Source organism: Tamandua tetradactyla, chromosome 1 (assembly GCF_023851605.1).
Source record: "Tamandua tetradactyla isolate mTamTet1 chromosome 1, mTamTet1.pri, whole genome shotgun sequence".
Classification (NCBI taxonomy): domain Eukaryota; kingdom Metazoa; phylum Chordata; class Mammalia; order Pilosa; family Myrmecophagidae; genus Tamandua; species Tamandua tetradactyla.
In genome coordinates this window covers 52,156,326-52,179,242 of record NC_135327.1, presented here as the reverse complement: position 1 = coordinate 52,179,242, position 22,917 = coordinate 52,156,326, and the positions used below count along the sequence as shown (strand labels likewise).

At 37.5% G+C, this 22,917-nt stretch overlaps 1 protein-coding gene across 3 annotated transcripts in view; it reads left to right on the top strand.

Annotated features, from left to right (window-relative positions):
* PLCB1 (phospholipase C beta 1) overlaps positions 1–22,917 on the top strand; it is a 706,046-nt gene that overhangs the window by 503,224 nt on the left and 179,905 nt on the right. For all 3 annotated transcript variants that reach the window (XM_077115679.1, XM_077115662.1, XM_077115670.1), the window contains exons 10-11: positions 11,203–11,349; positions 20,832–20,989. In XM_077115679.1, coding sequence (XP_076971794.1) covers positions 11,203–11,349; positions 20,832–20,989 — 305 coding nt within the window. The remainder of the gene's footprint in view (positions 1–11,202; positions 11,350–20,831; positions 20,990–22,917) is intronic.

Genomic DNA, 22,917 nt, shown 5'->3' with positions numbered 1-22,917 from the left:
TTCCTTTACAGCAGACCTCAGAATTGTCATGTTCAGTTCTCTGTGATGCAAATTTGTTTGAGGGTTTTAGTCACCATGAGAAAACACAAAAATACTCATAATGCATAGTAATACACAAATATTTGTCTTTATGGCACCCAATGATCATTCCTTTGACTGATATTGATTGAGTACTCGTGTCAGCTACTGTTCTAGGTTCTCAGGATGAGGCAGTGAACTAAAGGAAGCCCTGCATGCAGGCTGGACTTTCCACAGACTATTTGCATCTCTTAGCTGAGGGTTGTTTTTGGCACATATATCAGACCTGAGAAAGCCAATCATTTGGCAGCAATATGTGAAACTGGGGACCAACCTGAGGTATTCCACAGAAATCTCAAGTCTCAGAAGTCAGTGGCGCTAGGTTTCTTTGGGAGTGGAATTGGAGGTGAGAGTTGAAACAAGGAGGATGCTTGACAGCTGCTTAATGAATGGTCAGTATGGCTCCATCTGGGTATACACTAAGGGTTTATTTTCTGGAAACAAGAAAACAGTGTATCTGAGAATGACACAAGGCCCAGGTGAAGGCAGATCTATCATTTTGAACACAAGGAGATGAAATGCTCATAAGCAAGCCAAATAGGGAGCTCGCCAGCCTTCCTCCTCCATTTGGCTCAGAATGCACACATCCAGGTCTTTTCTCTCCTGGCAAGAGCATACACAAATCTTTGGGAACTCTGATCAGCACAGGAAGTGAGATATAAAGATACTGACATTGGGGATTCCTCCAAAAGAGATAAAGATAGATCCCTCAGCCAGTGATGCTTTATCAGCATTCATCATTTTCATTAACCCAATTAGCTTTTTAGTCCCCCAATTTGAATATGAGCAGACAATGAATGATTACCAGATATATAAGCAAAAATATTTTAAAAGGAAAAATCATGAGGAAAAAGTAACCTTGGAGGAAATGATGATTATTTAGTGAGGAGAAAACCTTAAACATACATGTATCATTGCTTATATATCCCTAGAAAGATAAGAGAATATATTGCATCCATGAAACAAGAATAGAAAACTATCCTTTCAAAGAGAATCATAATACGCAGGGAGAAAGATGTGTGATGATGGAGGCAGAGATTGAAGTGACACCAAGGATGCTACAAGCCAAGGAATGCTGAGGACTGCTGAGACATTCCAGAAGCTGAGAAGAAGCAAGGAGGGGCCCTCTCCAAGAGCCTCCAGGGAAAGCTTGGCCCTACTGACCCGTCGATTTCAGATTTCTGGTCTCCAGGACCATGAGAGAATACATTTATTTTGTTTTAAGTAAAAAAAAATAATAATAATAGCAACAACATATAAAGTGGTATATAACAGAAATAAAATGAATGAATTCAGGGAAAAAAAGAGAATCATAGAACATAAACTGACTCTTAGATATTAAAAATCTAGTAGCAGAAACAAAAAACTCAAAGAAGAATGGAAATAGAATTGGGAAAATCTCCCAGAAAGTAGAGCAAAGAAACAAATGAAATTTGGAGAGAATATATATTAAAATTTAAAATCTGGCTAAATAGTATCATAAGAAAAGAGAACAGAAAAAATTATCATAGAAATAATTCAAGAAAATTTTCTCCATTTAAAAGACGATAGCATTCAGACCGAATGTGCTCAGAGAATTCCCAAAAGAGGTGATAAAGATAGACCATGCCAAAGCATATCATTGTGAAATTTCAAAACACTGGCATAGAAGATGATAGAAATTTCGAAAGGGGGAAGAGAAAAAAACTGACATACACTTATTTTGAGGATGATGAACCAGAAGCTTTCAAACTTCACAACAGTCACACTAGAAGCCAGAAGACAGTGGAGCAAAATATCTCACAAAATTTTACCAACCCAGCAATCAAGTGTGAGAGTGTAATAGGCCGTTTTTAGATAAGCATAAGCAAGGCACAAAAACTTGACGGCATGAACCTTTTCTTAAGAAGCTACTGACAAATGTACTCTAACTAAAATGAAAAATTTAACATGAAAGAAGACATGTATACCAAAAAAAAAAAAAAAAAAAAAAAAAGAGAGAGAGAGAGAATCTACCATCAACATAACATAGAAGTGAAGGACATCGCCAAGATGATACTGAAGGTAGATCACAAGATGACAGCTATGCACCAAGCATGTAAGTTGACCAGTCTAGATTGGAGCAGATGAAAAGGCTCCAGGGCAGACTTCTTCAAGAAACTGAGTCTGTATGGAACATTAAGTTGCTCTAATTAGAAATGGGACAGCTTTTAAAAAGGAATTTAATAAGTTAAAAGTTTATAGTTCTAAGGAAGTAAAAGTATCCAAATTAAGACACCAACAAGAGGTTACCTTCACTCAAGAAAGGCCAATGGCTCAGGAGCACCTCTGTCAGCTGGGTAGTCACGTGGCTGGCATCTGCTGGTTCCTAGCTCTTGGCCTCTGCTGCTTTCAACCTTTATTCCCGTGGGGATTCCTCACTTTGCTTCTCTGGGGCTGGTTTTCATCTCTTGGCTTCCCTTGGCTCTCTCCAGGTTCTGGCTTGCTTAACATCTCATAGGGATGTCATCTGGACTCCAAGCATCTCCAAACATCTGTGTCTCTATTCTCTGAAGCAACTGTTCTCCAAGCATCTACATCTGTTCTGTCTCTCGGCTCTTAGGCTTCTGTCATTTCTGACTCTCTCCAAAATGTTTCTTCTTTTAAAGGACTCCAGTAAACTAATCATGACCCACCTGGAATGGATGACCCATCTAATCAAAGGTCACACCCACAAGTGGGCATGTCACATGTCTGGGAAGATAATCTGATAAAATGTTTCTGCCCTACAGTATTGGATTAGGATAAAAAAAAAAAAACAAACAAACAAAAAGACAGTTTCCCCACAAGATTGAATCAGGATTAAAGCATGGCTTTTCTGGGGTACACAATACTTTCAAATGGGCACAGTGTTTGAAGCTATGCCCAGGCTTAATGGATTGATTGATTAGTGATGTCTGCCATAATCAGGGGAGAAGGCAGTTGTGGTGTGAATGCTTTGATTTTAGCTGTCATAGCCATTAGTTTTCACTATCTGGCATTCTGAAACCACACTGTAAAGGGCTTTGGTGTAAATGTCGTATTTTGTCTTGAAAAGAATGTATACAAAGGCATTGTTGAATGCCTTTGTATCCTAGAATAATGACAACCAAGAATATAACGGAGAAGAGATACCAAAAAATCTAAACCTCTCTAATGATTTTAAATTGTGATTTTATTAAAATCACAGGTTAATATAATTTAAAAACTGGAAGCAAACAAAATTTTTATGAAATTATACATTTTTTCAATTACATTTTGCTTCTAAATGGGTAGTATACTCCAAAATGTCTTTTAAAACCAGCTACTGAAAGATCTTTGGCCCTAAGGAGTATTGATTTTGGCTTGTTTCCAAAAATTGAAACCAGTCTGAAAGGACATACACATTTCACCATTGTGCTGGTTTGAAGCTGTCATGTACCCCAGAAAGCCATGTTCTTCTAATCCATTCTTGTTGGGGCAGACCTATTGTGAGTGGGACCTTTTGATTAGATTGTTTCCATGGAGATGTGACCCACCCAATTCAAGGTGGGTCTTAATTATCTTCAATGGAGTCCTTTATGAAAGGGTAAAAGGCAGAGACATTTAGGAGAGAGTTCAGAGACAAAAACATCCAGGGAGAAATGAACAAGGACCCACAAAAGCCCAGAGACATTTTAGAGTGAAGGACCAGCAGACATTGCCATGTGCCTTCCCACGTGACACAGCAACCCTGAAGCCATTGGCCTTTCTTCAGTGAAAATATCCCCTTGTTGATACCTTAATTTGGACATTTCCATGGCCTTAGAATTGCAATTTAAACTTGTAACTTAATAAATCCCCTTTGTTAAACACCAAGCCATTTCTGGTATATTGTATTTCAGCAGCTTTAGCAAACCAAAAAAACCATAAAGAAACTTCAAAACACGAGCCTTTCCCCATCTTCAGGTAGATATGAGCAGCATATGGTAACAGAGAGACTAGAGCAGACCTGGGCCAGAACGAGTTGGTCTACTTACTGAATCCCCAACATTCAGATCCCTAAGAAGCCAGAAAGTTCTGTTTGGCTAACATGAAGTTAGTTTGTGAACTAAACTGGGTGTTGCTCCAACTTCAAACTTTTTAGTTACCTATCCATTAAGGCACTGTACTAAGTGAAATGAGAACTACATATCAAAAGACCTCAAGTAGGAAATTTAAGTGCCATGTTTTTCAGTTTGTGACGGTCAGGGCTCTGATGGGTCTATCCTTGGTTATTCTTAATACCTAGAACATGGGTGTGGGTGCCACATAGGTGTGTCCCAGCTCCAGGGTGAGTTCAAGGCATGTTTCTTTCCCTAGAGACACTTCACCTGATGACATCTTTCCCCAATGCCTGGAGCAGGAGGGTCATCCTTGAAAGTTCTGTTGAAAGTAGATTTCCAGGAGCTGATAAAGGGGTCAGGATCTGAGAGGATGGGAGGACCATTCCACAAAGCTCTTCCAGACCATGGTTCTCTTCCATTCTTCAGACAGACCTCTCTTTTCTGGACAGACAGAGCATCCTCATCCTTGATGGTCCCAAGATCCAGGGGATGGCACTGATTCCAAAAGGCATCAGAGTAGATACTGAGGGGCTTTTGCACTTATAAGCATGAAATACATCCAGCAGAATATCACTGTATGCACCCCATGACCCAACAGTATGAATTTAAAGCATTCCCAGAAGTTATCGTTTTGTCACAGCAGAATTTCAAATTTGCATCTGCCTGACATCTTCAGGAGTGCACCAGCAGATTCTCAATAATTCTCTAGCCTGGGGGAGGGAGAGGCAGAATGACGCAGAGGTATCAGTGATGACCATGACATTTGCGTAAAGCCGTGGGATGTTTGAGAATTTCTTTGCAGCGAAGATATTGCTGAAGGATGACAAACCATGCATAAGTCCACTGGGGACTGTCATTTTGTCATGCTGCCTTTCTCTTGTGTCTCTATGAAGACAATTCCTCCCCTTTAAATTCAGATCATTTCCCTTTTCGTGGACCAGCTTCCAGAACTTCTTTGGAGCAGCAAAGCTTCATAGTGACATGTTTTTGTCTTTCTTCAAAGGACTTCTTATATTTTTCATTCAAACAATATATAAGCTTATAAAGATCAATACATGCCATCGTATGAGTGGCATGTCCGATTGGAAGCATACCAATCTTTTAATAAGAAAATATGTAAGGGACTTTTAGTTTTAGCCTTTGTCAGCTGGCCTTCTCCTTCTGAACTTATTCCTCTCCCTTTTGAGTTTATTCCAGAAAAGGGTAATAGTGCTATTAATTTTGGTTTGGCATTTCACAATCTCATGATAATATGGGACATTTTGTTTTAATTAGGCTAGTAACCGTCCCAATATATTAGAATACTTACATTCATAAGCTGTTAGAGCTAGGGAGGCTTAAGAGTTCAAAGAGTTTACTCATCCTATGCTAAGGAGTTTGCCCCTGACCAGTTACTGCTTGTAGGACTGGTAGGTGGATTTTTTGTACTCTTACTAATTTGTTTAGAAACTTGGTGTTTTTCCTATCTTAATTCTCAAGGTTTTTCATTCTTCATTGCTCCTCAGTGGACCAGAAAAAAAATTTAAGCAGTTTTACAGCAAAAATGCAAGACTGACAGAAAAGGTCTGGCTGATGCATTTAGAATTCCAGCTATCGGTGATATGGAACAAAGGACCATACTGTGAATGTCTGTTCTCTGTCCCCAAGCCTTTAGAAGTCAGAACAAAATTTTAGGATAATTCATTATGCCAAAAACATCTGTAAATGGTCTCCTGACCCCTCAGCCAATACTTTCTAAATTATACTACTCTATATCCTTTTTCATAGGTGTTTTTTGACTTTGATATAGCTCTGTCAAATCATTTGGTGCACCAAAACCTTGAGCATTTGGTTCCTTTTGTTTATAGCACGAAACTTTGGGATTGAAAAATTGGTTCTGGTTGTCTGCTCATAGGGATTTTTAAAAATTTAATATTGTTATTAAGTAAACCTCACATTCACTCACCTAACTTTTGTTTGTTTACTGATCTTAATATGTGCTAAAAATAATGTTAAAATCTTTGACTCCCATGAAATAATAAAAGCATAGAAAATAACCCAGAAGATTATGGTTTAATCAACCAGTAGGTTATTAAGCAGTTTTATATACAACTTAACAATATTTTTCTAGCTTTTATTTTTTTCCTGCCATACCCATAAATGTATATATCAGTATCTCATGTTCCCTTTTAATTAGATTTGTCATCCTTCTGGTTTCCTTATTACTGAATTAAATAAAACTTTGACACACATTCTTTAGCATATTAAAAATTATATCTTAATTATAATATCCTCATTTGAGGATGACAAATACATGGCTTATGTTTTAATTTTCTGACTGCTGAAGCAAATACCATGCAATGGATTGGCTGAAACAATGGGAATTCATTGGCCCATGGTGTTGAGGCAAGGAGAAGTCCAAAATCAAGATTTCATCAAGGTGATGCCTTCTCCCAGAAGACTATGGCATTCTGGGGCTGACTGCTGGTGGTCCTTGGCCTTGGCTTTGCACAGGGTGGCCTCTCCCAGGTTTTTAGTTTCTTTGACCACCAGCTCCTGGCTGCTCCCTTTGGCTTTTTCTCTCTATGGACTTCCCTAAGAAGTCTTCAGTAATACTATTAAGTCCCATCCTGGTTCAGTGGTGCCATACCCTAACTGAAGTAGCCTCATCAAAAGGTCCTATTTACAATGGGTTCACACCTACAAGAATGGATTAATTTTAAGAACAGGTCTTTCAGGTACCTGGCTCTAAGCCACCATAGCAAATGTACTCCCACTTTTCTGACCTCTCTCTATGGCAGGCATCAAAAATGAATCATAAGGTGGTGCAAGGGTAGTTCAGTGGTAGAATTCTCACCTGCCATGTAGGAGACCAGGGTTTGATTCCCAGCCCATGTTCTTCCCAAAAAACAAACAAGCAAACAACCAAACCAAAAAACAAAAAAGCCACAAAACAAAACAAAAATTCAACAAATGGTGCTGCAATAATGAGATACTCAGATGGAAAAAAAATGAAATGTGACCCCACCATATAGCATACAAAAAAAAATTGAATCAAGCATGGTTCAGTTTCTCTCTCAATACATGTACTCAAGAAGTACTAACAAGAAATGGGAGTTGTTGCTACCATTAAAATTCATTTGTCATCCCTGCCCTATTGGCATAATATTTTCTTTTAATTGCTCTTAAACATTGCTGATCAGGCCAAAGTATATTTATGCCTGCAGGACAACCTCAGGGTCAAATTTGGTGTGATTAGCCATGGTCTGTGGTTAATGGTACAATTATAAAAATGTGCTTTCATCACTTGTAACAAATGCATCACACCCACTGAAGATGTTAATAATACAGTGGTATGTGGAATCCTGTATTTTATGCATGAGTGTTCCATATACATACAATTTCTCTAATAAACCTTTTTTTTAATTGGCCACTCAATATTTTATTGTTTTTATGTGCATACATTTAGAAGGAGCATACAATTTCCAGTTTTCCACACAGCCATCAACTCCCTGGTATCCACATTCATCCAAAAATCACATGACTTCCTTTTCCTTGCTCCTGAAGGCAAGTTAATTTATTACCTATCTTCTAAGGACTATCTTGAATTATTCATTGAATTATGTGCCATTGCTATTTACGTAGGTTACAAACCATCAAATATTGGCAATTTAATATGATTGGACCCAATCAAAAAACAAGAACCAAACAAAATTATGTTATCCTTGGTGATCTTTCATTTTCACATCAGTGTATTTTCAATTTTGATTCACTATAATCATCAAAAAGAAGTGTTGATCTAACACCCACCTAACATCATGACAGGTGGGTGTTAGATCAGAGAGATGACAGAGACGAGCTCTGTGTATCCTGCTTCAGAGGAGCTCACACTCTGATTTTTAAGTTGTGAATGGCCTTGTTTTCTATTAAATTGTTATCTCTTTGTGACAAAGGCTGTGCTTTATTTTTCTGTGTCCTTAGCAGGTTTTCAATAAAACTTTCTTTAGATTTCTTTTTTATCTAAGAAAACAAACCATATATTTAGAACCACCAAAAATGGATACCTTAATTATCATAATCAGTAACTTTTCTTAAATGAATAGAAGGTAAGGAGAGAGAGAACAAGAAAGGACAGGAGAAAGGGAGGAATGGAGACTAATTTGAGAAGTTCCTGAGCCGATAGACTTGGCACAGAAAAAAGAAAATAAGATTACAAGGAAATTAGATTTTTTTTTAATAAAATTTTACCTCTAATTGAGTTTTATACTCCAAAATATTTTTTAAACCTACCTATGGAAATTGCTTTGGCCCTAAGGGGCATTGAATTTGGTTTGTTTCCAGAAATTGAAACCAGACTGAAAGGATATATTCATTCCACCGTAAAGAATTTCAAAAGGAAAGCTTCAAAGGCAGGTCTCACTGACAGCATGATTCAAGTGATCACCTTTTGTTAGATGATAGTTATTTGGAAAAAAATACTGAGGTGTCTTTTAAAAATTGGTCCCACACAAACATTAAATATGAGCACCTTCTTGTCATATTTATCTCTTTTAATTTTTTTTGGGGGGGTGCAATGGTCTGGTAATCGAACCCGGGTCTCCCGCGTGGAAGGTGAGCATTCTACCACTGAACCACCCATGCACCCCATGTTTCTCATTTTTAACACAAGAGAAATTCTTAGCGTGTTTTAAGCATCATTGTTGAAATGATAAATGTATATGTTGGGATTGACATTTTTAAAGCCCATAGTGAAAATAATTGTTCCTATTTAATACCTTGGTTAGGAAGTGTTTCAGTTTGCTAAGGCTGCTGGAATACAATATGCCAGAAATGAATTGACTTTTACAAAGGGAATTTATTATGTTACAAATGTACAATTCTAAGGCAGTGAAAATGTCCAAGTTAAGGCACCAACAAAAGGATACCTTCTCAGAGGAAAGGCTGCTGATATCTGGGGTCCCTCTGTCACATAGGAAGGCACATCGCAATGCCTGCTGGACCTTCTCTCCAAAAATGTCTCTGTGGGCATTTTCTTTCTCTCTTAGCTTCTCTTGGATTCCTCTCGTAAAGGACTCCAGGAAAGGATTAAGACCAATCTCAAATGGGCAGGGTCACATCTCCATGGAAACAACCTAATCAAAAGGTCCCACCCAGCAATAGCTCTACCCCTACAAGATTGGATTAAAAGAACATGGCTTTTCTGGGGTACACAGAAAGGTTCACATCAGCACAGGAAGATTCTTCTCTTTATAAAACTCAGATCTCCTCATCAAAAGAGCAAATTAAAAAACGCCATTCTCTTTCTTTTTTTCTGAAAAATGTTTGTGGTGATTTAGCTATAATGTTTCCAGAATTTGAGAAAAGTAGTCCTCAGTTATTTTGAGGAATGCATTAATGTGAAAAGATTGTACAGTGGCAAATAGTCAGGACTGGCTTTGCCATCTATAGATGACACATCTCTTATCACTCAAAAATAAATAATACTCAAATCAATAAAAATTAGAATTGTTAAGTGTCCATGCTTTTACTTATCAGTTTGATAGTAGTCGTGGTTAAGGAAAAGAAAACAAATACTGTCATACATCACTGGTGAACAAATAAATTGTTAGAACTTTAACAGAAAACATAGTGGTGGCCTGTATTAAAAGTCTAAAAAAGATCCATAGTCTGTGAACCAGCAATCCTACTTCTGGGTGTACATCCTAATGAAATAATAAAAGATTTGTTCAAAGATTTAACTACCACAGTATTCAATGCAATGCCATCTATACTAGTAAGAATTTAGAAACAAATTGAATGTCCAATGATAATGAAATGCTATTTAGTCATTGAAAGGCATGTTTTAGTTAAATATTTATTTACACGTCAGTTATTTTCACATAGCGTTCATATTATATTGTTCAGTTAATATAAAAAAGAAGGAAAGAATGTTTTCTATATCATATATATAAACATCATATATAAAAATCATATATATATATATAAAATTCCATTTCCATAAGATAATTATTCTATGGACACATACCTATGAATATTTTTCTGAGAGTAGATAACCCAATATTTTAATAGAGTTGCCTCTGAAAGAAGAGTTAGGTATGTTCATAAGAAGATTGTTTTTTCCTCTCAGCTTATCTCCTCTTCTATATTTTTTCAAGGAGATATAATCCTTTCATATTAATGTAAAACTGTATCAGCAAGAAAAAAGACGCTGCCATCTGAACATTTGTGGGCAAGTACTTCACTAGCCACAAATGTGGTTTTGAGGCTTTGATTGGTCATTTTTAGGAAACAAGCTGTGGTGATGAGCCAGCCTGATTAGGACGCATCTCTCTTTGTCTTCTATGAAGATCATGATGATAAAGGCCAAGAATTATCTCAGTATTTTGCATTGGTCACTGCAGAAAGACTACAACAAAAGAGGGAAATTCTAAACAGTATCTGAGCAAACCAAACGGTGTGAATAACATTTCTTCTGTTTGAAGTCGTCATTCTAAATATGAATTTTAAAGACCTCCTTTTATTTGGGGATTCAATTTTCTATTCCAAGAAGACACCCATTCGTGGGCATCCTCATTTTCTGTTTCAGAGAAAAATTTTGATTATTTGAAAATACAGTCACCCCATTTTAACTAATAAAGCCACTTTGAATAACTCTTTTGATTATAAAAGTAACATATTCCTAATAGAAAATTTGGGAAATCACCTTTAATTGTAACTCCCGAAGAGAAGCACTGATAACATGTTGGTTTCCATGTGCAAAAGGTGATAACCATTTTTATGTTTAAAAACAGGAGGTTAATGTTTAGCTAACGCTTCTGAAAGTTGGTGGAACTCATGTAACTGCATTTCTCTTTATTAGCAGTGGCATTGGAAGATACTTGTGTTGAAATGGTATAATATTAGCGGTGGCACTGAAAGATAATTGTGCTGAAATGGCATAAACATAATTGTGTTTAGCTATACTAAGATGCAATTGTGTCTGTTGCCTTCTATCTTGGATGCTCACAGAATTTTCTGGAAAAAACTTGAAGCAACTTGTACAATGAATGCCTTCACGTTATTGTTCGCTCTTTACTTCCTCCAGGACAGATATCAGTAGATGGATTTATGCGCTATCTGAGTGGAGAAGAAAATGGAGTTGTTTCACCTGAGAAACTGGATTTGAATGAAGACATGTCTCAGCCCCTTTCTCACTATTTCATTAATTCCTCACACAACACCTACCTCACAGGTATGGATTTATAGTTCTCTCTTACCTTAGCCATTCTTGCTAAATTTCACCAACCTGTATTTTTTGCTGTTCAAAAGTGAAAGTGCATTTGCTGTCATTTCCTGTGAAATGTCTTGGAGAACTCTGGAGCTGTCATTCCATCAGCTCTCCACCCATAAGCGGTCATGCCCTTATGTGTGAGACCCAGCAGCCTTTCTTCACAGCATATCTCTGAGATGTCTTCTAAAATGGATCCATGCCTGATATTTTCAGACCAAGGAAATTTAGGGTAATTGAACTGATTCTTCAACTGACTTCAAACCCTTAAAACCTCATAGTTCTTGTAGAAATGTGTTCATCTACAGGAAAGCTCTGAAACCCTTGATAACATCTGCTCTAAGAAAATTGCTATATGCTCAAGATGGAAAAGGGCTCTAGACATAAACAGATTGATCCATAAACGACTTAACCTATACTTCATTGTAAACAGTATGATAAAAGAGGAAAACAATATGTTTGCTAATTTAATCCTAAATGGATCATCACCATCTGTGTTTTTCTATAGCTCATGATTCTATCAACATAGTTTAGAATTAAGACTTTTAATAAATACAGATTTTAAGAAGGTGAACATTTTTTGTAATCAAAATACATTTCTTCTGGAAGACTTTATGTATGGCAGACCTATAATCACCAGCCTTGAAAAGATTTTGTACAAAATCCTGCTGGTGAAAAAAAAAAAAAATGTTTTGTTTTTTTTTTTTCTTTAAGGCTGTGGGGCTCCAATCCACCTACTTACACAGCTTGTCCTTCAAATGCATGTAGATTAGACAGACCTTAAAATCAAAATCTGTGGTTCTAGGTGGTATCTGTGAATTGTCGAGGTTCTCCATGCCTTGGGGTTGTTTGGATGTGTTCCTGGCTTGTCATTCACAGACTCGTGGTTGTGCTGCAACAGAGACCAGCAATTATATGTGCATAACGATGGGGAAGCTCCAGGGCACCGGGTACCATGGAGGAGGGGGCAAGAGAATTTCACTGGGTTCAACCATCTGATTCCTTAAGGAGATCCATTCCCTCCTAACTCAAATGCTTGTTGTTTTAGCATCGAGTCCAGCCCTAGCCCAGCCGCCCACATTTAGATAAAAAACTGCTTAGGATAGAAATGAGTCTTAAACAGAGATAGCAATGTGGCCTCCAGACAGCAGGAATGTGCTGATTCATGATGATTCTGAGCCCATCTACTCAGAATCGTATAGTCTGAGTTCTATACTCAACCTAACTGTGGCTTATGTGTTCATTGTGATAATAGGAAGCCTGTTTTGTTTCAACTGACATTATCTATTAAGAAAGACTATGTGTTTCCAAACTGCCTAGATAATTGTTTGACCCATGCTAAACCCCACCACTGTTTCCTTATGATCCGTATTCTGTGGGTCGGGAATTGAGAGAGGCCACAGAGGCGATGGCTTATCTTGGCTCCATGGTATCTTCGGGCTTAGCTAGGAAATCTTGAGTGGCTGGAAGTGACTCAGTTTAGAGGCTGGAATCATCTGGAGACTTGTTCACCAACATGTCTTGCACCTGGGCTGGATAACTTGACAGCTGGGCTCAGGACTGTCAACCTGATGGCCTACCAAGAAGCTTCAGAGCATAGAAGCCCCAGGGAAAATGCACGTCTTACTTGACAGCTCAGGGTTACAAGAATAAGTGTCCCAGCAAAGGAAGAAGTTTCATGTTTGGACTTAGCTTTGGAAATCATGTAGTGTCACTTCTTTCTGTTCTTTATTGGACAAAGCAGTCATAAGTCTACCAAGATTCAAAAGGAGGGGCAAAGACCATGGTTCTCCATGGGAAGAGTGCCTAAGACCATACAGCCCTGTTTTAAAACCACTGTAGCTTCCATAACTTCAAGACTAGTATCTACTTAGTTCACTTCCTTGGATCCAATTCTTAGCTTACCACTAAAATTTTGCAGCCACCACCCAAGTTGATAAGTCCATGATATATGGATGTGATTTTTTCCTTCTCAGGGTGCTTAATCTTATTTACTGCCATTGACCTCTTTGGCAATCTGGTGAAACCTATGGGGCCTTCTCGTTATTGGATGCATAAAATATATACACAGGATTAAAGAAGAAGTAAAGTCCACTGAAATATTTTATCAACTATTAAAAAAATTTACAATAAAATATTTTTATTAACACATTAAAATTATTTGTGTGATATTTACACCATTGGAATATGATATGAATATATCTGTGATTTCAGCTGACATGATTTGCAGAAATGATGTCTATCACATTGAGTTAGTAAAATTAAAGATGTGACCTTTTTTTCATCATCCAAGTTCGAGGAGGCCCGGAGATCCTCGGGTTAAGAACGGAGATTGTTAAACTTGAAGGGATCCTAGGTACATAAACTTAAAAACCTTAGCACAGGATGATATTTTCCATTTATTATATTTTTGGAATCATAAGACCTTAAAAATAATTTAATGTATGTCCAGTTGAATTTTGCATATTCTTTGTGGTTTTATCTACCTAGAGGTCACCAATATGAAATAATTCTATGAGTAATTCTTTTGAGTCCGAAATGCATTCCAACTGATGTGTTTACATTCATTAGTGTCATATAAATAATAAATGAGTCAGTAATACCAACACGACTGAATGATAACACTGGCTAGATATTCATTCTATTCTTTTTACCTGCCTTTGGATTTATTAACTTTTCTTTCTGCATAGCATTATGGATTTATGGTTTCCAAATTTTCTATGTGTTCTTTCAACAACAGCCACTCTTTTCCTTTTAATGCTCAAAGTGTCTCAGCTTTGGCCAGTGGAGCTGTTTTTGTTTCGGCTTCTGAATCTTTCTTCTTGATATGACCCATTAATCTTTGAAAATGTCCTTTCTGTCACATCAATATCTTCCAGGCTCACTTTGTTCCTTTTTGCCCTAGACATGGAAGCAGACTTTTCTCCAGTGAGCCCTGGTGCCTTTTAGTTGGGGGTGGGGGGGTGGGGAACTATTGTGAGTAACTGCAATTAGATCTTGCACTCCAAAACATTGTTTCTGAGTCATTTAGTGAACATGGAGAGAAAAGATAAATATTTCTGTTTTTGCTTAGAATTCACATTGATATTTCCCATCCTCTGTTGCAACTTAAATTCTTGATTCTGGAGCTGTGCTTCCTTTATCAATCTTGATACCTAACATATTATATATAATTATTTATTCACTTTACTGACAACACAGTAATACTTGTAAGAAAATTGTTCAGTATTAATATAAACAATAAAATTACAAAACACAGTTCAAATTTTTCTTCGTAGCTTCTTTCGTTTTTTTTTTTTTTCTTTAATTGTATTTCACTAGAGATTTTCAGTCAAATTAATTTCTTCTTAGGGTCACTTTCCCTGTGTGTGACTCGGTACACAGACATGGTGGAAAACTTGGCTCCGTTGTGTCCCTTTGGCTGAAAGTCAAGGACATTAGCATACTAATGGATTACGGTTCTCAGAAGTTGGAACTTTCAGCTACTAGGCAAGGGAAGGGTTCACTCTATTTTTTGATGATAGATGAACTTAAATAACTCGATCTCCAAAATTCTGTACAATGGTTTCATATCACCACCATGTGCATGATTTCTTATTGAATGACCTATTCTATCTCCAATTATTCAATTTCTAGCACTATTAAAATTCACGTATTTTCAAAATGATTTCCTATTCCAATCAATTTAGGAAGTGACAGACACAAGAAAAGTGAAACACCTACTACAGTACATTTTGAATATTACAGACAAAGGCTCAGAGAGTTAGAGTCATTAGGTAATCAGAAATCCACCTCAGGTCATCCTTATCACCCTACTGGTTTTCTTGGGACATTTTAAGAATCAGTAATTTATATGAATGCCAGTCTAAATCCTAAAAAGGAGAATTTGATATTTTGAGTATTTTCTTTTGAGCACTTAAAGGGACTATAAAAATTAAATGTACAGTCAGATGACAAATCAATTTAGCAATGCATTATTATTAAGACTATTTCTGTACTCATTAGTGCCCCTTTGTTGAATATTAAGATGCCCAGTATGAAAAATAACTAGGATCATTGAGAGAACTATATGCATGGAATGAGTTGATTTTTAATTACAATGGCCATTTTCTTTGGGTTTGGATAGTCTTGGCGGTACATCAAGTAATGATTATGTTTTAAATTATTGATTTCCCTTGAGGGATCCACCCTTGTGACTCAAGACAAAATCTTTTCAGAACAGAACAGTATGTCATCATTTCAACCTATACATTTTCAGCTTTTCATACATCTTCCCATATTCCAAACCATTTGGGAGATAATGGCTCCATCTACAAAGGCAAGAGAGGCAAAGTGGTAATTCTCTGGATAATTAACATCCTTATTCAGCTTAGAAAACAAAAATTAGATTTGAAGGCTCAGTTATCTCCAGTGATCTGAATGAATTAAATTATCTGATTGAATTTATCAACTTATTCAACTTCTCTGTTCATGTGTATGTTCTTGGCTGCAGAGGAGTTCTAACAATTATTCAAGGCACGCTTGTATCCTTGTTTGCCATTTACCACCAACCCAGTCTTTAGTGTGTCACTTCCTTCTTTGATGTCTCTCCCACTCTTTTAGCTCTTAGCATGCACATCCTTTGATGATTTATTTTTGGTTTAACGCACCCCCAAACCTATGAAAGTTGGAAGATAGGATGAAAAGAAGGTGAGCTTAGGAAATAAATAGACCAGGTTTAAATGTGCCTTTAAGTAAATTGCACATTTAACTCTGCTGAGCCTCAGTTTCTTCATTTGTAAAATGCTTATATGTCAAAACAGCTGGGCTACTTTTGGCTATAAGTAATAGAATGCTGTTACTTAATGACTTTAATATTAGGGAACTTATTAGCTCGTGTGGCATGAAGTCCAGAGACAGAGAGGTTAAGGGTTTGTTAAATCACAAATTTAATGAGGTCATCAGACACCCAGGTGCTTTCCATCTTTTTGTTCCCTCATGAATTCAGGATGACTGTGCCCACTAAATGTCACCTCCTCATGAAACAAGATCCAGATGTGTTACAAAGAAAGTTCCTCTCTTGTGACCTTTTTTAAGAGAGAAGAAAATGTTCTTTAAAGAGCCCTCCCCAGGGGGACAGACCACGGTGGCTCAACAGGCAGAGTTCTTGCCTGCCATGCTGGAGACCCCGGTTCATCAATGCCCAGCGCCTGATCATGTTAAAAAAAAAAAAATCCCTCCCCAGCACGCCCGGGGTGGGCGTTCCTTTATGCCCTATTAGATAAAGGGCAGAGTTATACCACAGTGGTGGCCACAGGGACCCCTGGTACAGGCCATGGATTGACTGTGACTGGTTGGGAAGAATCAAAATTCACCCCAGGGCTGAGGAGAGACCCTGGAGCATATGAGAACCTAAATAGAACAGTCTCTTTGCGAGGAGAATGAGAAAAAGAAAAAGAAAGAAGTGGGGGCGGGGGGGGGAGGGAGAGAGAGAGAGAAAGAAAGAAAGGCGTAGCTGTATTCTTGTCTGTAGGCAGTGTAAGCCTGGGATGAGAATGTAAAGTCCCTGACATGTGACAATCTTCTCTCGCTTCCCTGTCCAGGTGGTAAGAGAAGGAAATATGACTCATCTCATTTCATCCCCAGCAACCAGTACTCTGCCTCCCACAAAGAATGTTCAGGAATGTCAGACTCTTAGTAAGGCACATTCTTACAGTTGGGAATGCCATTGGACTCCTCTGCAGACACTTCCTCACCTACTCCATCTTGTGATGGTTGCATCTTTGTTCAGGAGAGCTTCGTGTTCTTATTGGGGCAGCAGCACAAACTGCAGAAGAGAGGGGTCTCTCTCTAGAGAGAGCCATGTAGAAGAACACATCTCCTGTATTTTCAACAGTGCCCTCAAGTGTAGCTGTGTTATGATAAAACTTGGTTGGCTGTGACATTGCTGAAAGCAAGGAGAAATGGTCCCCATCTCCATTTATTGAAGGATACAGTCTATAAAGGTCACTGAGCTAACAAATGTATCATATTCTGGAAGCTTCTTGCCCAGGAGTTTGAATAAAAGGCAATAAATAATGATAAATATTAATATAGGCAATTAGTTATCAACTTTTGTCAGATGAGAAATTCCTCAGAAGCCTGTGTCAATAGAGGGATTGGTCTTTTCAATTTTCTGGTCTCTTCCATCCATGGATGCCTTGGATGTGGAGATAAAGCTCAAGTAAAAGTACCGGCCACCCACAATGAATGCAGTAAAGTGAAAAATTGCAAAACTGTGACTTAAGACAGTATTATGAAGTAACAGGAAATAGATCTTTAACTCTAAAGTTCAAACATCAACTTGAAATATACTCTAGAAGGGTATTTTACAGGCAGACAGAGATGATGTCAGATGCTGATTTCAGAAATATTAAGGGATGAGTGACTCATGACATAACATTAATCCCAACTCCCAGCAATGCCCTGGCCCCAGAAGCTGTATTTATTGGATCTAATCGAATGGAAATCAAGTGGGTAATGGGATGTAATAATGAGGCATTAAGATTGTAGAGAAGAATAATAAACCAGCTTTGAAGCTTTAGGCAAAGAAGGGGAGAATGATGGAGAATATTAATATATGTGTTTGAAAAAAACTCTCTAAATGAAAGAAGACATACAGAAAACCTAATATTCATTCCAAGGAACAGGACAATTATGTTTACATGTTATTGTTTTTCTAAATATGCTTTCTTCAGGATACTGGCATTTCTAATAAAAATGATTCCTTTTAAAAATGAGCAACAGGTTTATCTTGGAGGATTGCTACTGGGTTTAAGTGGTGGGCAAGAAGCATCCAAACACATCGTCCCTTTCTTTAGTTTTTTTCCTGATTCCTTTGCATCTGGGAAACTCAAGTCCATGGCCTCACCAGGCCTTTCAAACCATGAACTCTTCAATACTCAAGGTCCATCAAATTCTTGCTATTTGTTCTTTGAATGACAAGAAATCTTTTGCAAGTAAATCCAGTAAAATGTTTCTAGGCACTGTGTGAATCTTTTATGATAGAACACTCTGGTGTGGATTTAATATTTAACTACTTTACTCCACCATTAAACCGCATCCATTCTACGAATCTGTGACAGATTCATAAAATATGGAGTTGGTAACACTCAACAAAGTATTGATGAAATAGACTCATAAATTCCACAATATGTGATGGTATTGGATACAACCAATAAATAACTTAATCTCCTAGACAGTACACAGAAAAATCTGCTCTACTCTTTAGTATTGATGCAATTTTCTGTGGGACAAGCATTTTTAATAATTATTTGAATTCTTCATTTCCATCATCTAAGCTAGTCCTTGCTTAAGTTCAGGAATAATTTATATAAATGGCTTTCTTTTCCTCCATGGCTCCCACATTTCCCTTGCTCTTTATGCAGCAGAAGCCTTTGGGTAAATCTTTGTCATGACAGCAGATCTTGAGGCAATTACAAACGGTAAATTGATTATCCAGCATCAATTTCTAGATTATTTTGTCACCAATTCTGCTTTTGCAGACACATTTGTGAGTTTAAAATGCCCTGTTTTTCTAATAGAGAAGTCATCATGCAAACCTACTTAATCAGCCTTCAGTGCATTTACTATATTCTATAGAACTCAAGAATGTCATCCTTTTGCTATGCTGATAGTAGGGTGTTGTGAGGTGTATATGAAAATGAGATTAAGCCCCTTAATCCTGTTTACTTTTCCTGTGTGTCTTCACAGGGCAGAATGTCCATTTCAAAGTCATTTTGACAGTTTTTCATCAACATGTCATCTTTTAACTGGCTATTAAAAAAAAGGTGGAGATTTATAGAGTATAAATCGGGGACAATTTTAAGTGGAAAATCAGAAGCTTCACTTTGTATGATAAACAATTTATATTGATAGCTACTTGTTATGAATCTTTTAAAGTAGTTTATCAAGATTTTGGTGTCTTCCTTTGACTTCCCGAGTGAGAGAGGAATAGTTTAGCTCCCCCATCCTGTGTATTCCTGCCCTTAGACCTCTTGGGTGCCTTGATTAATACAATTCTCTTTGCCACACTAGGGTATCTCAGTTCCGTTCACAAAGTTGTTAATTTTTATGGAGTGTAATTTATCTATGTTTTTTTTTGTCATTGCTTATGCTTTTAGTGTCATATCTAAGAAGCCACTGCTTAATCCAGGTCATGTAGATTTACCCCTCTGTTTTCTTCTGTTTTATAAATTTTAACTCTTACCTTTAGGAGTTAGATCATTTTGACCTAATTCTCTGTATACGGTGTGTGATAGGGGTCCAACTTCATTCTTTCCATGTGATTATCTAGTTGTCCCACCAACATTTGTTGAAATAATCGTTTTTGTCTTGGCACCCTTCTCAGAAATCAAATGACCATAAATACTAGGACTTATCACTGGACCCTCAATTCTATTTCATTGATCTATACATCTATCTTTATGCCGAAACCACGGGGTCATGATTACTGTAGCATGGTAGAGAGTTTTGAAATCTAGAAATGTGAGTCCTCCAACTTTGTTCTTCTTTCTCAAGGTTGTATTGACTCTTCAGAGCCCCTTGCATATGAACTTTAGGATCAGCTTTGTCAATTTCTGCAAAGAAGCTGACTGGAATTTTGAAAGACAGGGAATCCATGGATCAGTGTGCAGGGTACTGCCATCTTACCAATGTTAACTCTTCCAAACCATGAACATTGGATGTCTTCCCACATATTTGAGTCTATTTTAATTTCCTTCAAGAACGTTTTGTAGCTTTCGGAGTATATGCTTTTCACTTTTCTTAAATTTAAGTTTATTCCTAAAAAAAAAAAAAAAAAAAAGAGCACTCTTAAAGAGAATGGTTAGATTTTCTAAGCATTTATAACTTCAGCTTTTCTAAGTATTTGCATCTTGGGCAAATGTGGACAGAGGAGTTGACTTGTATAATAGAATGGCCTGGAGAGTCTTTCAGCAATATTCCCTTGTAAGGAGGCAGTCGGAATTTTTTTAAAAACTGAATTTTTGAGTTCTAATCCTAGATCTACCACTTACTAGCTTGGGAAACTTGGATAATTGAATGGCTCTGTGCCATTTTCACCATCTGAAAATGGGGATTTTTTTTTTTTTTAAGTAGTTATGCCAGAAGAATATTGTGCAGATTAAATGGAGTAATATTTGCCAAGTCCTAGGAACTATGCATGGCAGATAGTAAGCAGTTGGTAAACATGAGTGGTTATTCATGCTACAATCCCTCCTTGCCTCTATTCTCTCATCGTCCGAGCCATGATCACATTTTAGATTGTGTCATTTCCTTCTGCCATCTTGTGGCAGAAGAAAGACTGAGAACTACGACCCTGGCTCTTAATCTCTTTGCGTTCTCATTGTTCAAGAGCCTTTTTATGAAGATACTTGGTCTTCCTTGCTTCATGGGATTCTGGAGTTTGCTTTGTTGCTGTTTTACAGCTGGTCAGCTAGCTGGAAATTCTTCTGTTGAGATGTATCGCCAAGTGCTCCTGTCTGGTTGTCGCTGTGTGGAGCTGGACTGCTGGAAGGGACGAACAGCAGAAGAGGAACCTGTCATTACCCATGGGTTCACCATGACAACAGAAATATCTTTTAAGGTATGGTGAATGAATGCTGCGAAGCGAGACAGTTAGGGAAACCTAGCTCCTTAGGGTAAAGCCTCTGAAGATAGAAAGTCCCAGTGGTTACAATTAGGTCCATGGGCTACAAAGCATCTTTGTAGTCTCAGAAGCCGACATTCAGCAGCTTATCCATGAGTAACTGGCACCAGGTGAATTGGTTCGTGAACACCAAATTCTAATGAAACTGTCTTATGATATGAAATATCATTATATTTGGCTTCTCATGTTTAGCATCCTTATTCTTTTCTTGCATTTTATTTTTGTGAAATATAATATGCATTTGCATAATAAAGGGTGCGCACAACTTATTTGGACAGTTTAAATAATGTATATAAAATGTATATCCATGTAATTCCCACCTAATTCAAGAAATAGATATATGGGCACCCCAGAAACACCTTCATATATCCATTTCTATCAGATGCTCCCCAGCCCCAGATATGAAAGCCATCCTAACTTTATAGTGACAATACTTCTTTAGATCTGTACTGCTAGTTCTGCGTGCATCCCTAAAAATTTAGTTTTTACTAGTTTTTTTTTTAACTTGATTTAAATGGTTTCATCCTGTAGTATGCATTATTTTTAGTCTTGCTTTTTTTCATTCCTCCATTATTTGGGAGAGTCACCAATATTGTGACATGTAGGCTCACCTGTTTGCTTTTTTATTAACACCATCATTAGCAGCAGCAGTAGCAGCAGCATTATTGTACTAACTACTATTATTTACTTTTATGATATTTCATTCTGTGATGATATGATGGAATATTGAATATTACATACCAACTTTTGGCACATTTGAACATACCTGTATTCAAAGTTGGGTTTATTGGCTTGTGCAACAAGGGAGAATGCACATCATTGGGAACTGTGTGGTGTCTCAATTTGAGCATGTTAGAAAAGATTTATGGGATTTGGTCTTGTATTAGGTGATTTGGGGAGAGTGCAGAGAAGCAGAGGTTTGTTCCAGATTGGGCGCTATCAGGAAGCAGAGGTAATTCTGTGATTGGGTACCTTCATGAATCAATGCAGAAACCAAGACTAAAGCTGTAACTAATAAAGAAGATGTAGTCATTCTTATTAGCCAGGAATAGTTGGTATTTGATCACCTCCCTTCTCTTTCCACCCTTGGCTCTATCTTATACGAAAAAGGGTCTCACAGTCATGTGTATGGATAGCTAAGCACAAATTTCCAAGTTCTAACTATACCCCCAGTTTAGAGCCATCCCAGGAGGCCTGTGCATTGGAGCTTGACCATTTGAACAGATAATTCTGGGGTCCTGTTAACCTGGAGAGTGATCTAAAAGGGTGATGTATTGTTGCCAGGGGCTAACAGAGGAGGACCAGAGAAGAGACCTCTAAGTAAGGTCCCAAGGCAAGGAATGCCTGAGTCTCAGGTCAAAACTAGCTCTGGGTCTCTAACTCTTGCCCTGTGCAACAAACTAAATGGAGTCCAAGTATGTGTGTAGCTAAGGTGAAATGGAAGCAAGGTCATTGAAAACAAGGAGGTTACTGAGAGTCCAGAGCATTGGATGAACCAAGTTTTGTCACCAAGTTTGGTGACAAAGCTTTGAATGAAGGAGACAATGAACCACTTGGCCAGTCTTTGATGATAGTTGTTGAGGTATGTGTGTCAGTATATGGTAGAAGTGAGAAAGGGGTAAGAGGGGTTAATAACCTCTCAAGGACTGGAGTTTTTTGTGGGGGTTTAAATAAAAAGAAGATTGAAAGTAATGTTTGGGAAGTGGGAGCAAAATATTTTCTAATGTTTGGAGGCATAATGAACCCCATCAATGGTTTTTAACTTTGAGACACTTAGGATTAGAAAGCAAACAGCTATTACTTGAGAGAGCAGCAAAAGCTTTTCAAGAGATAACCAGGTTTCAACTTAGACAAATAAATTTTTG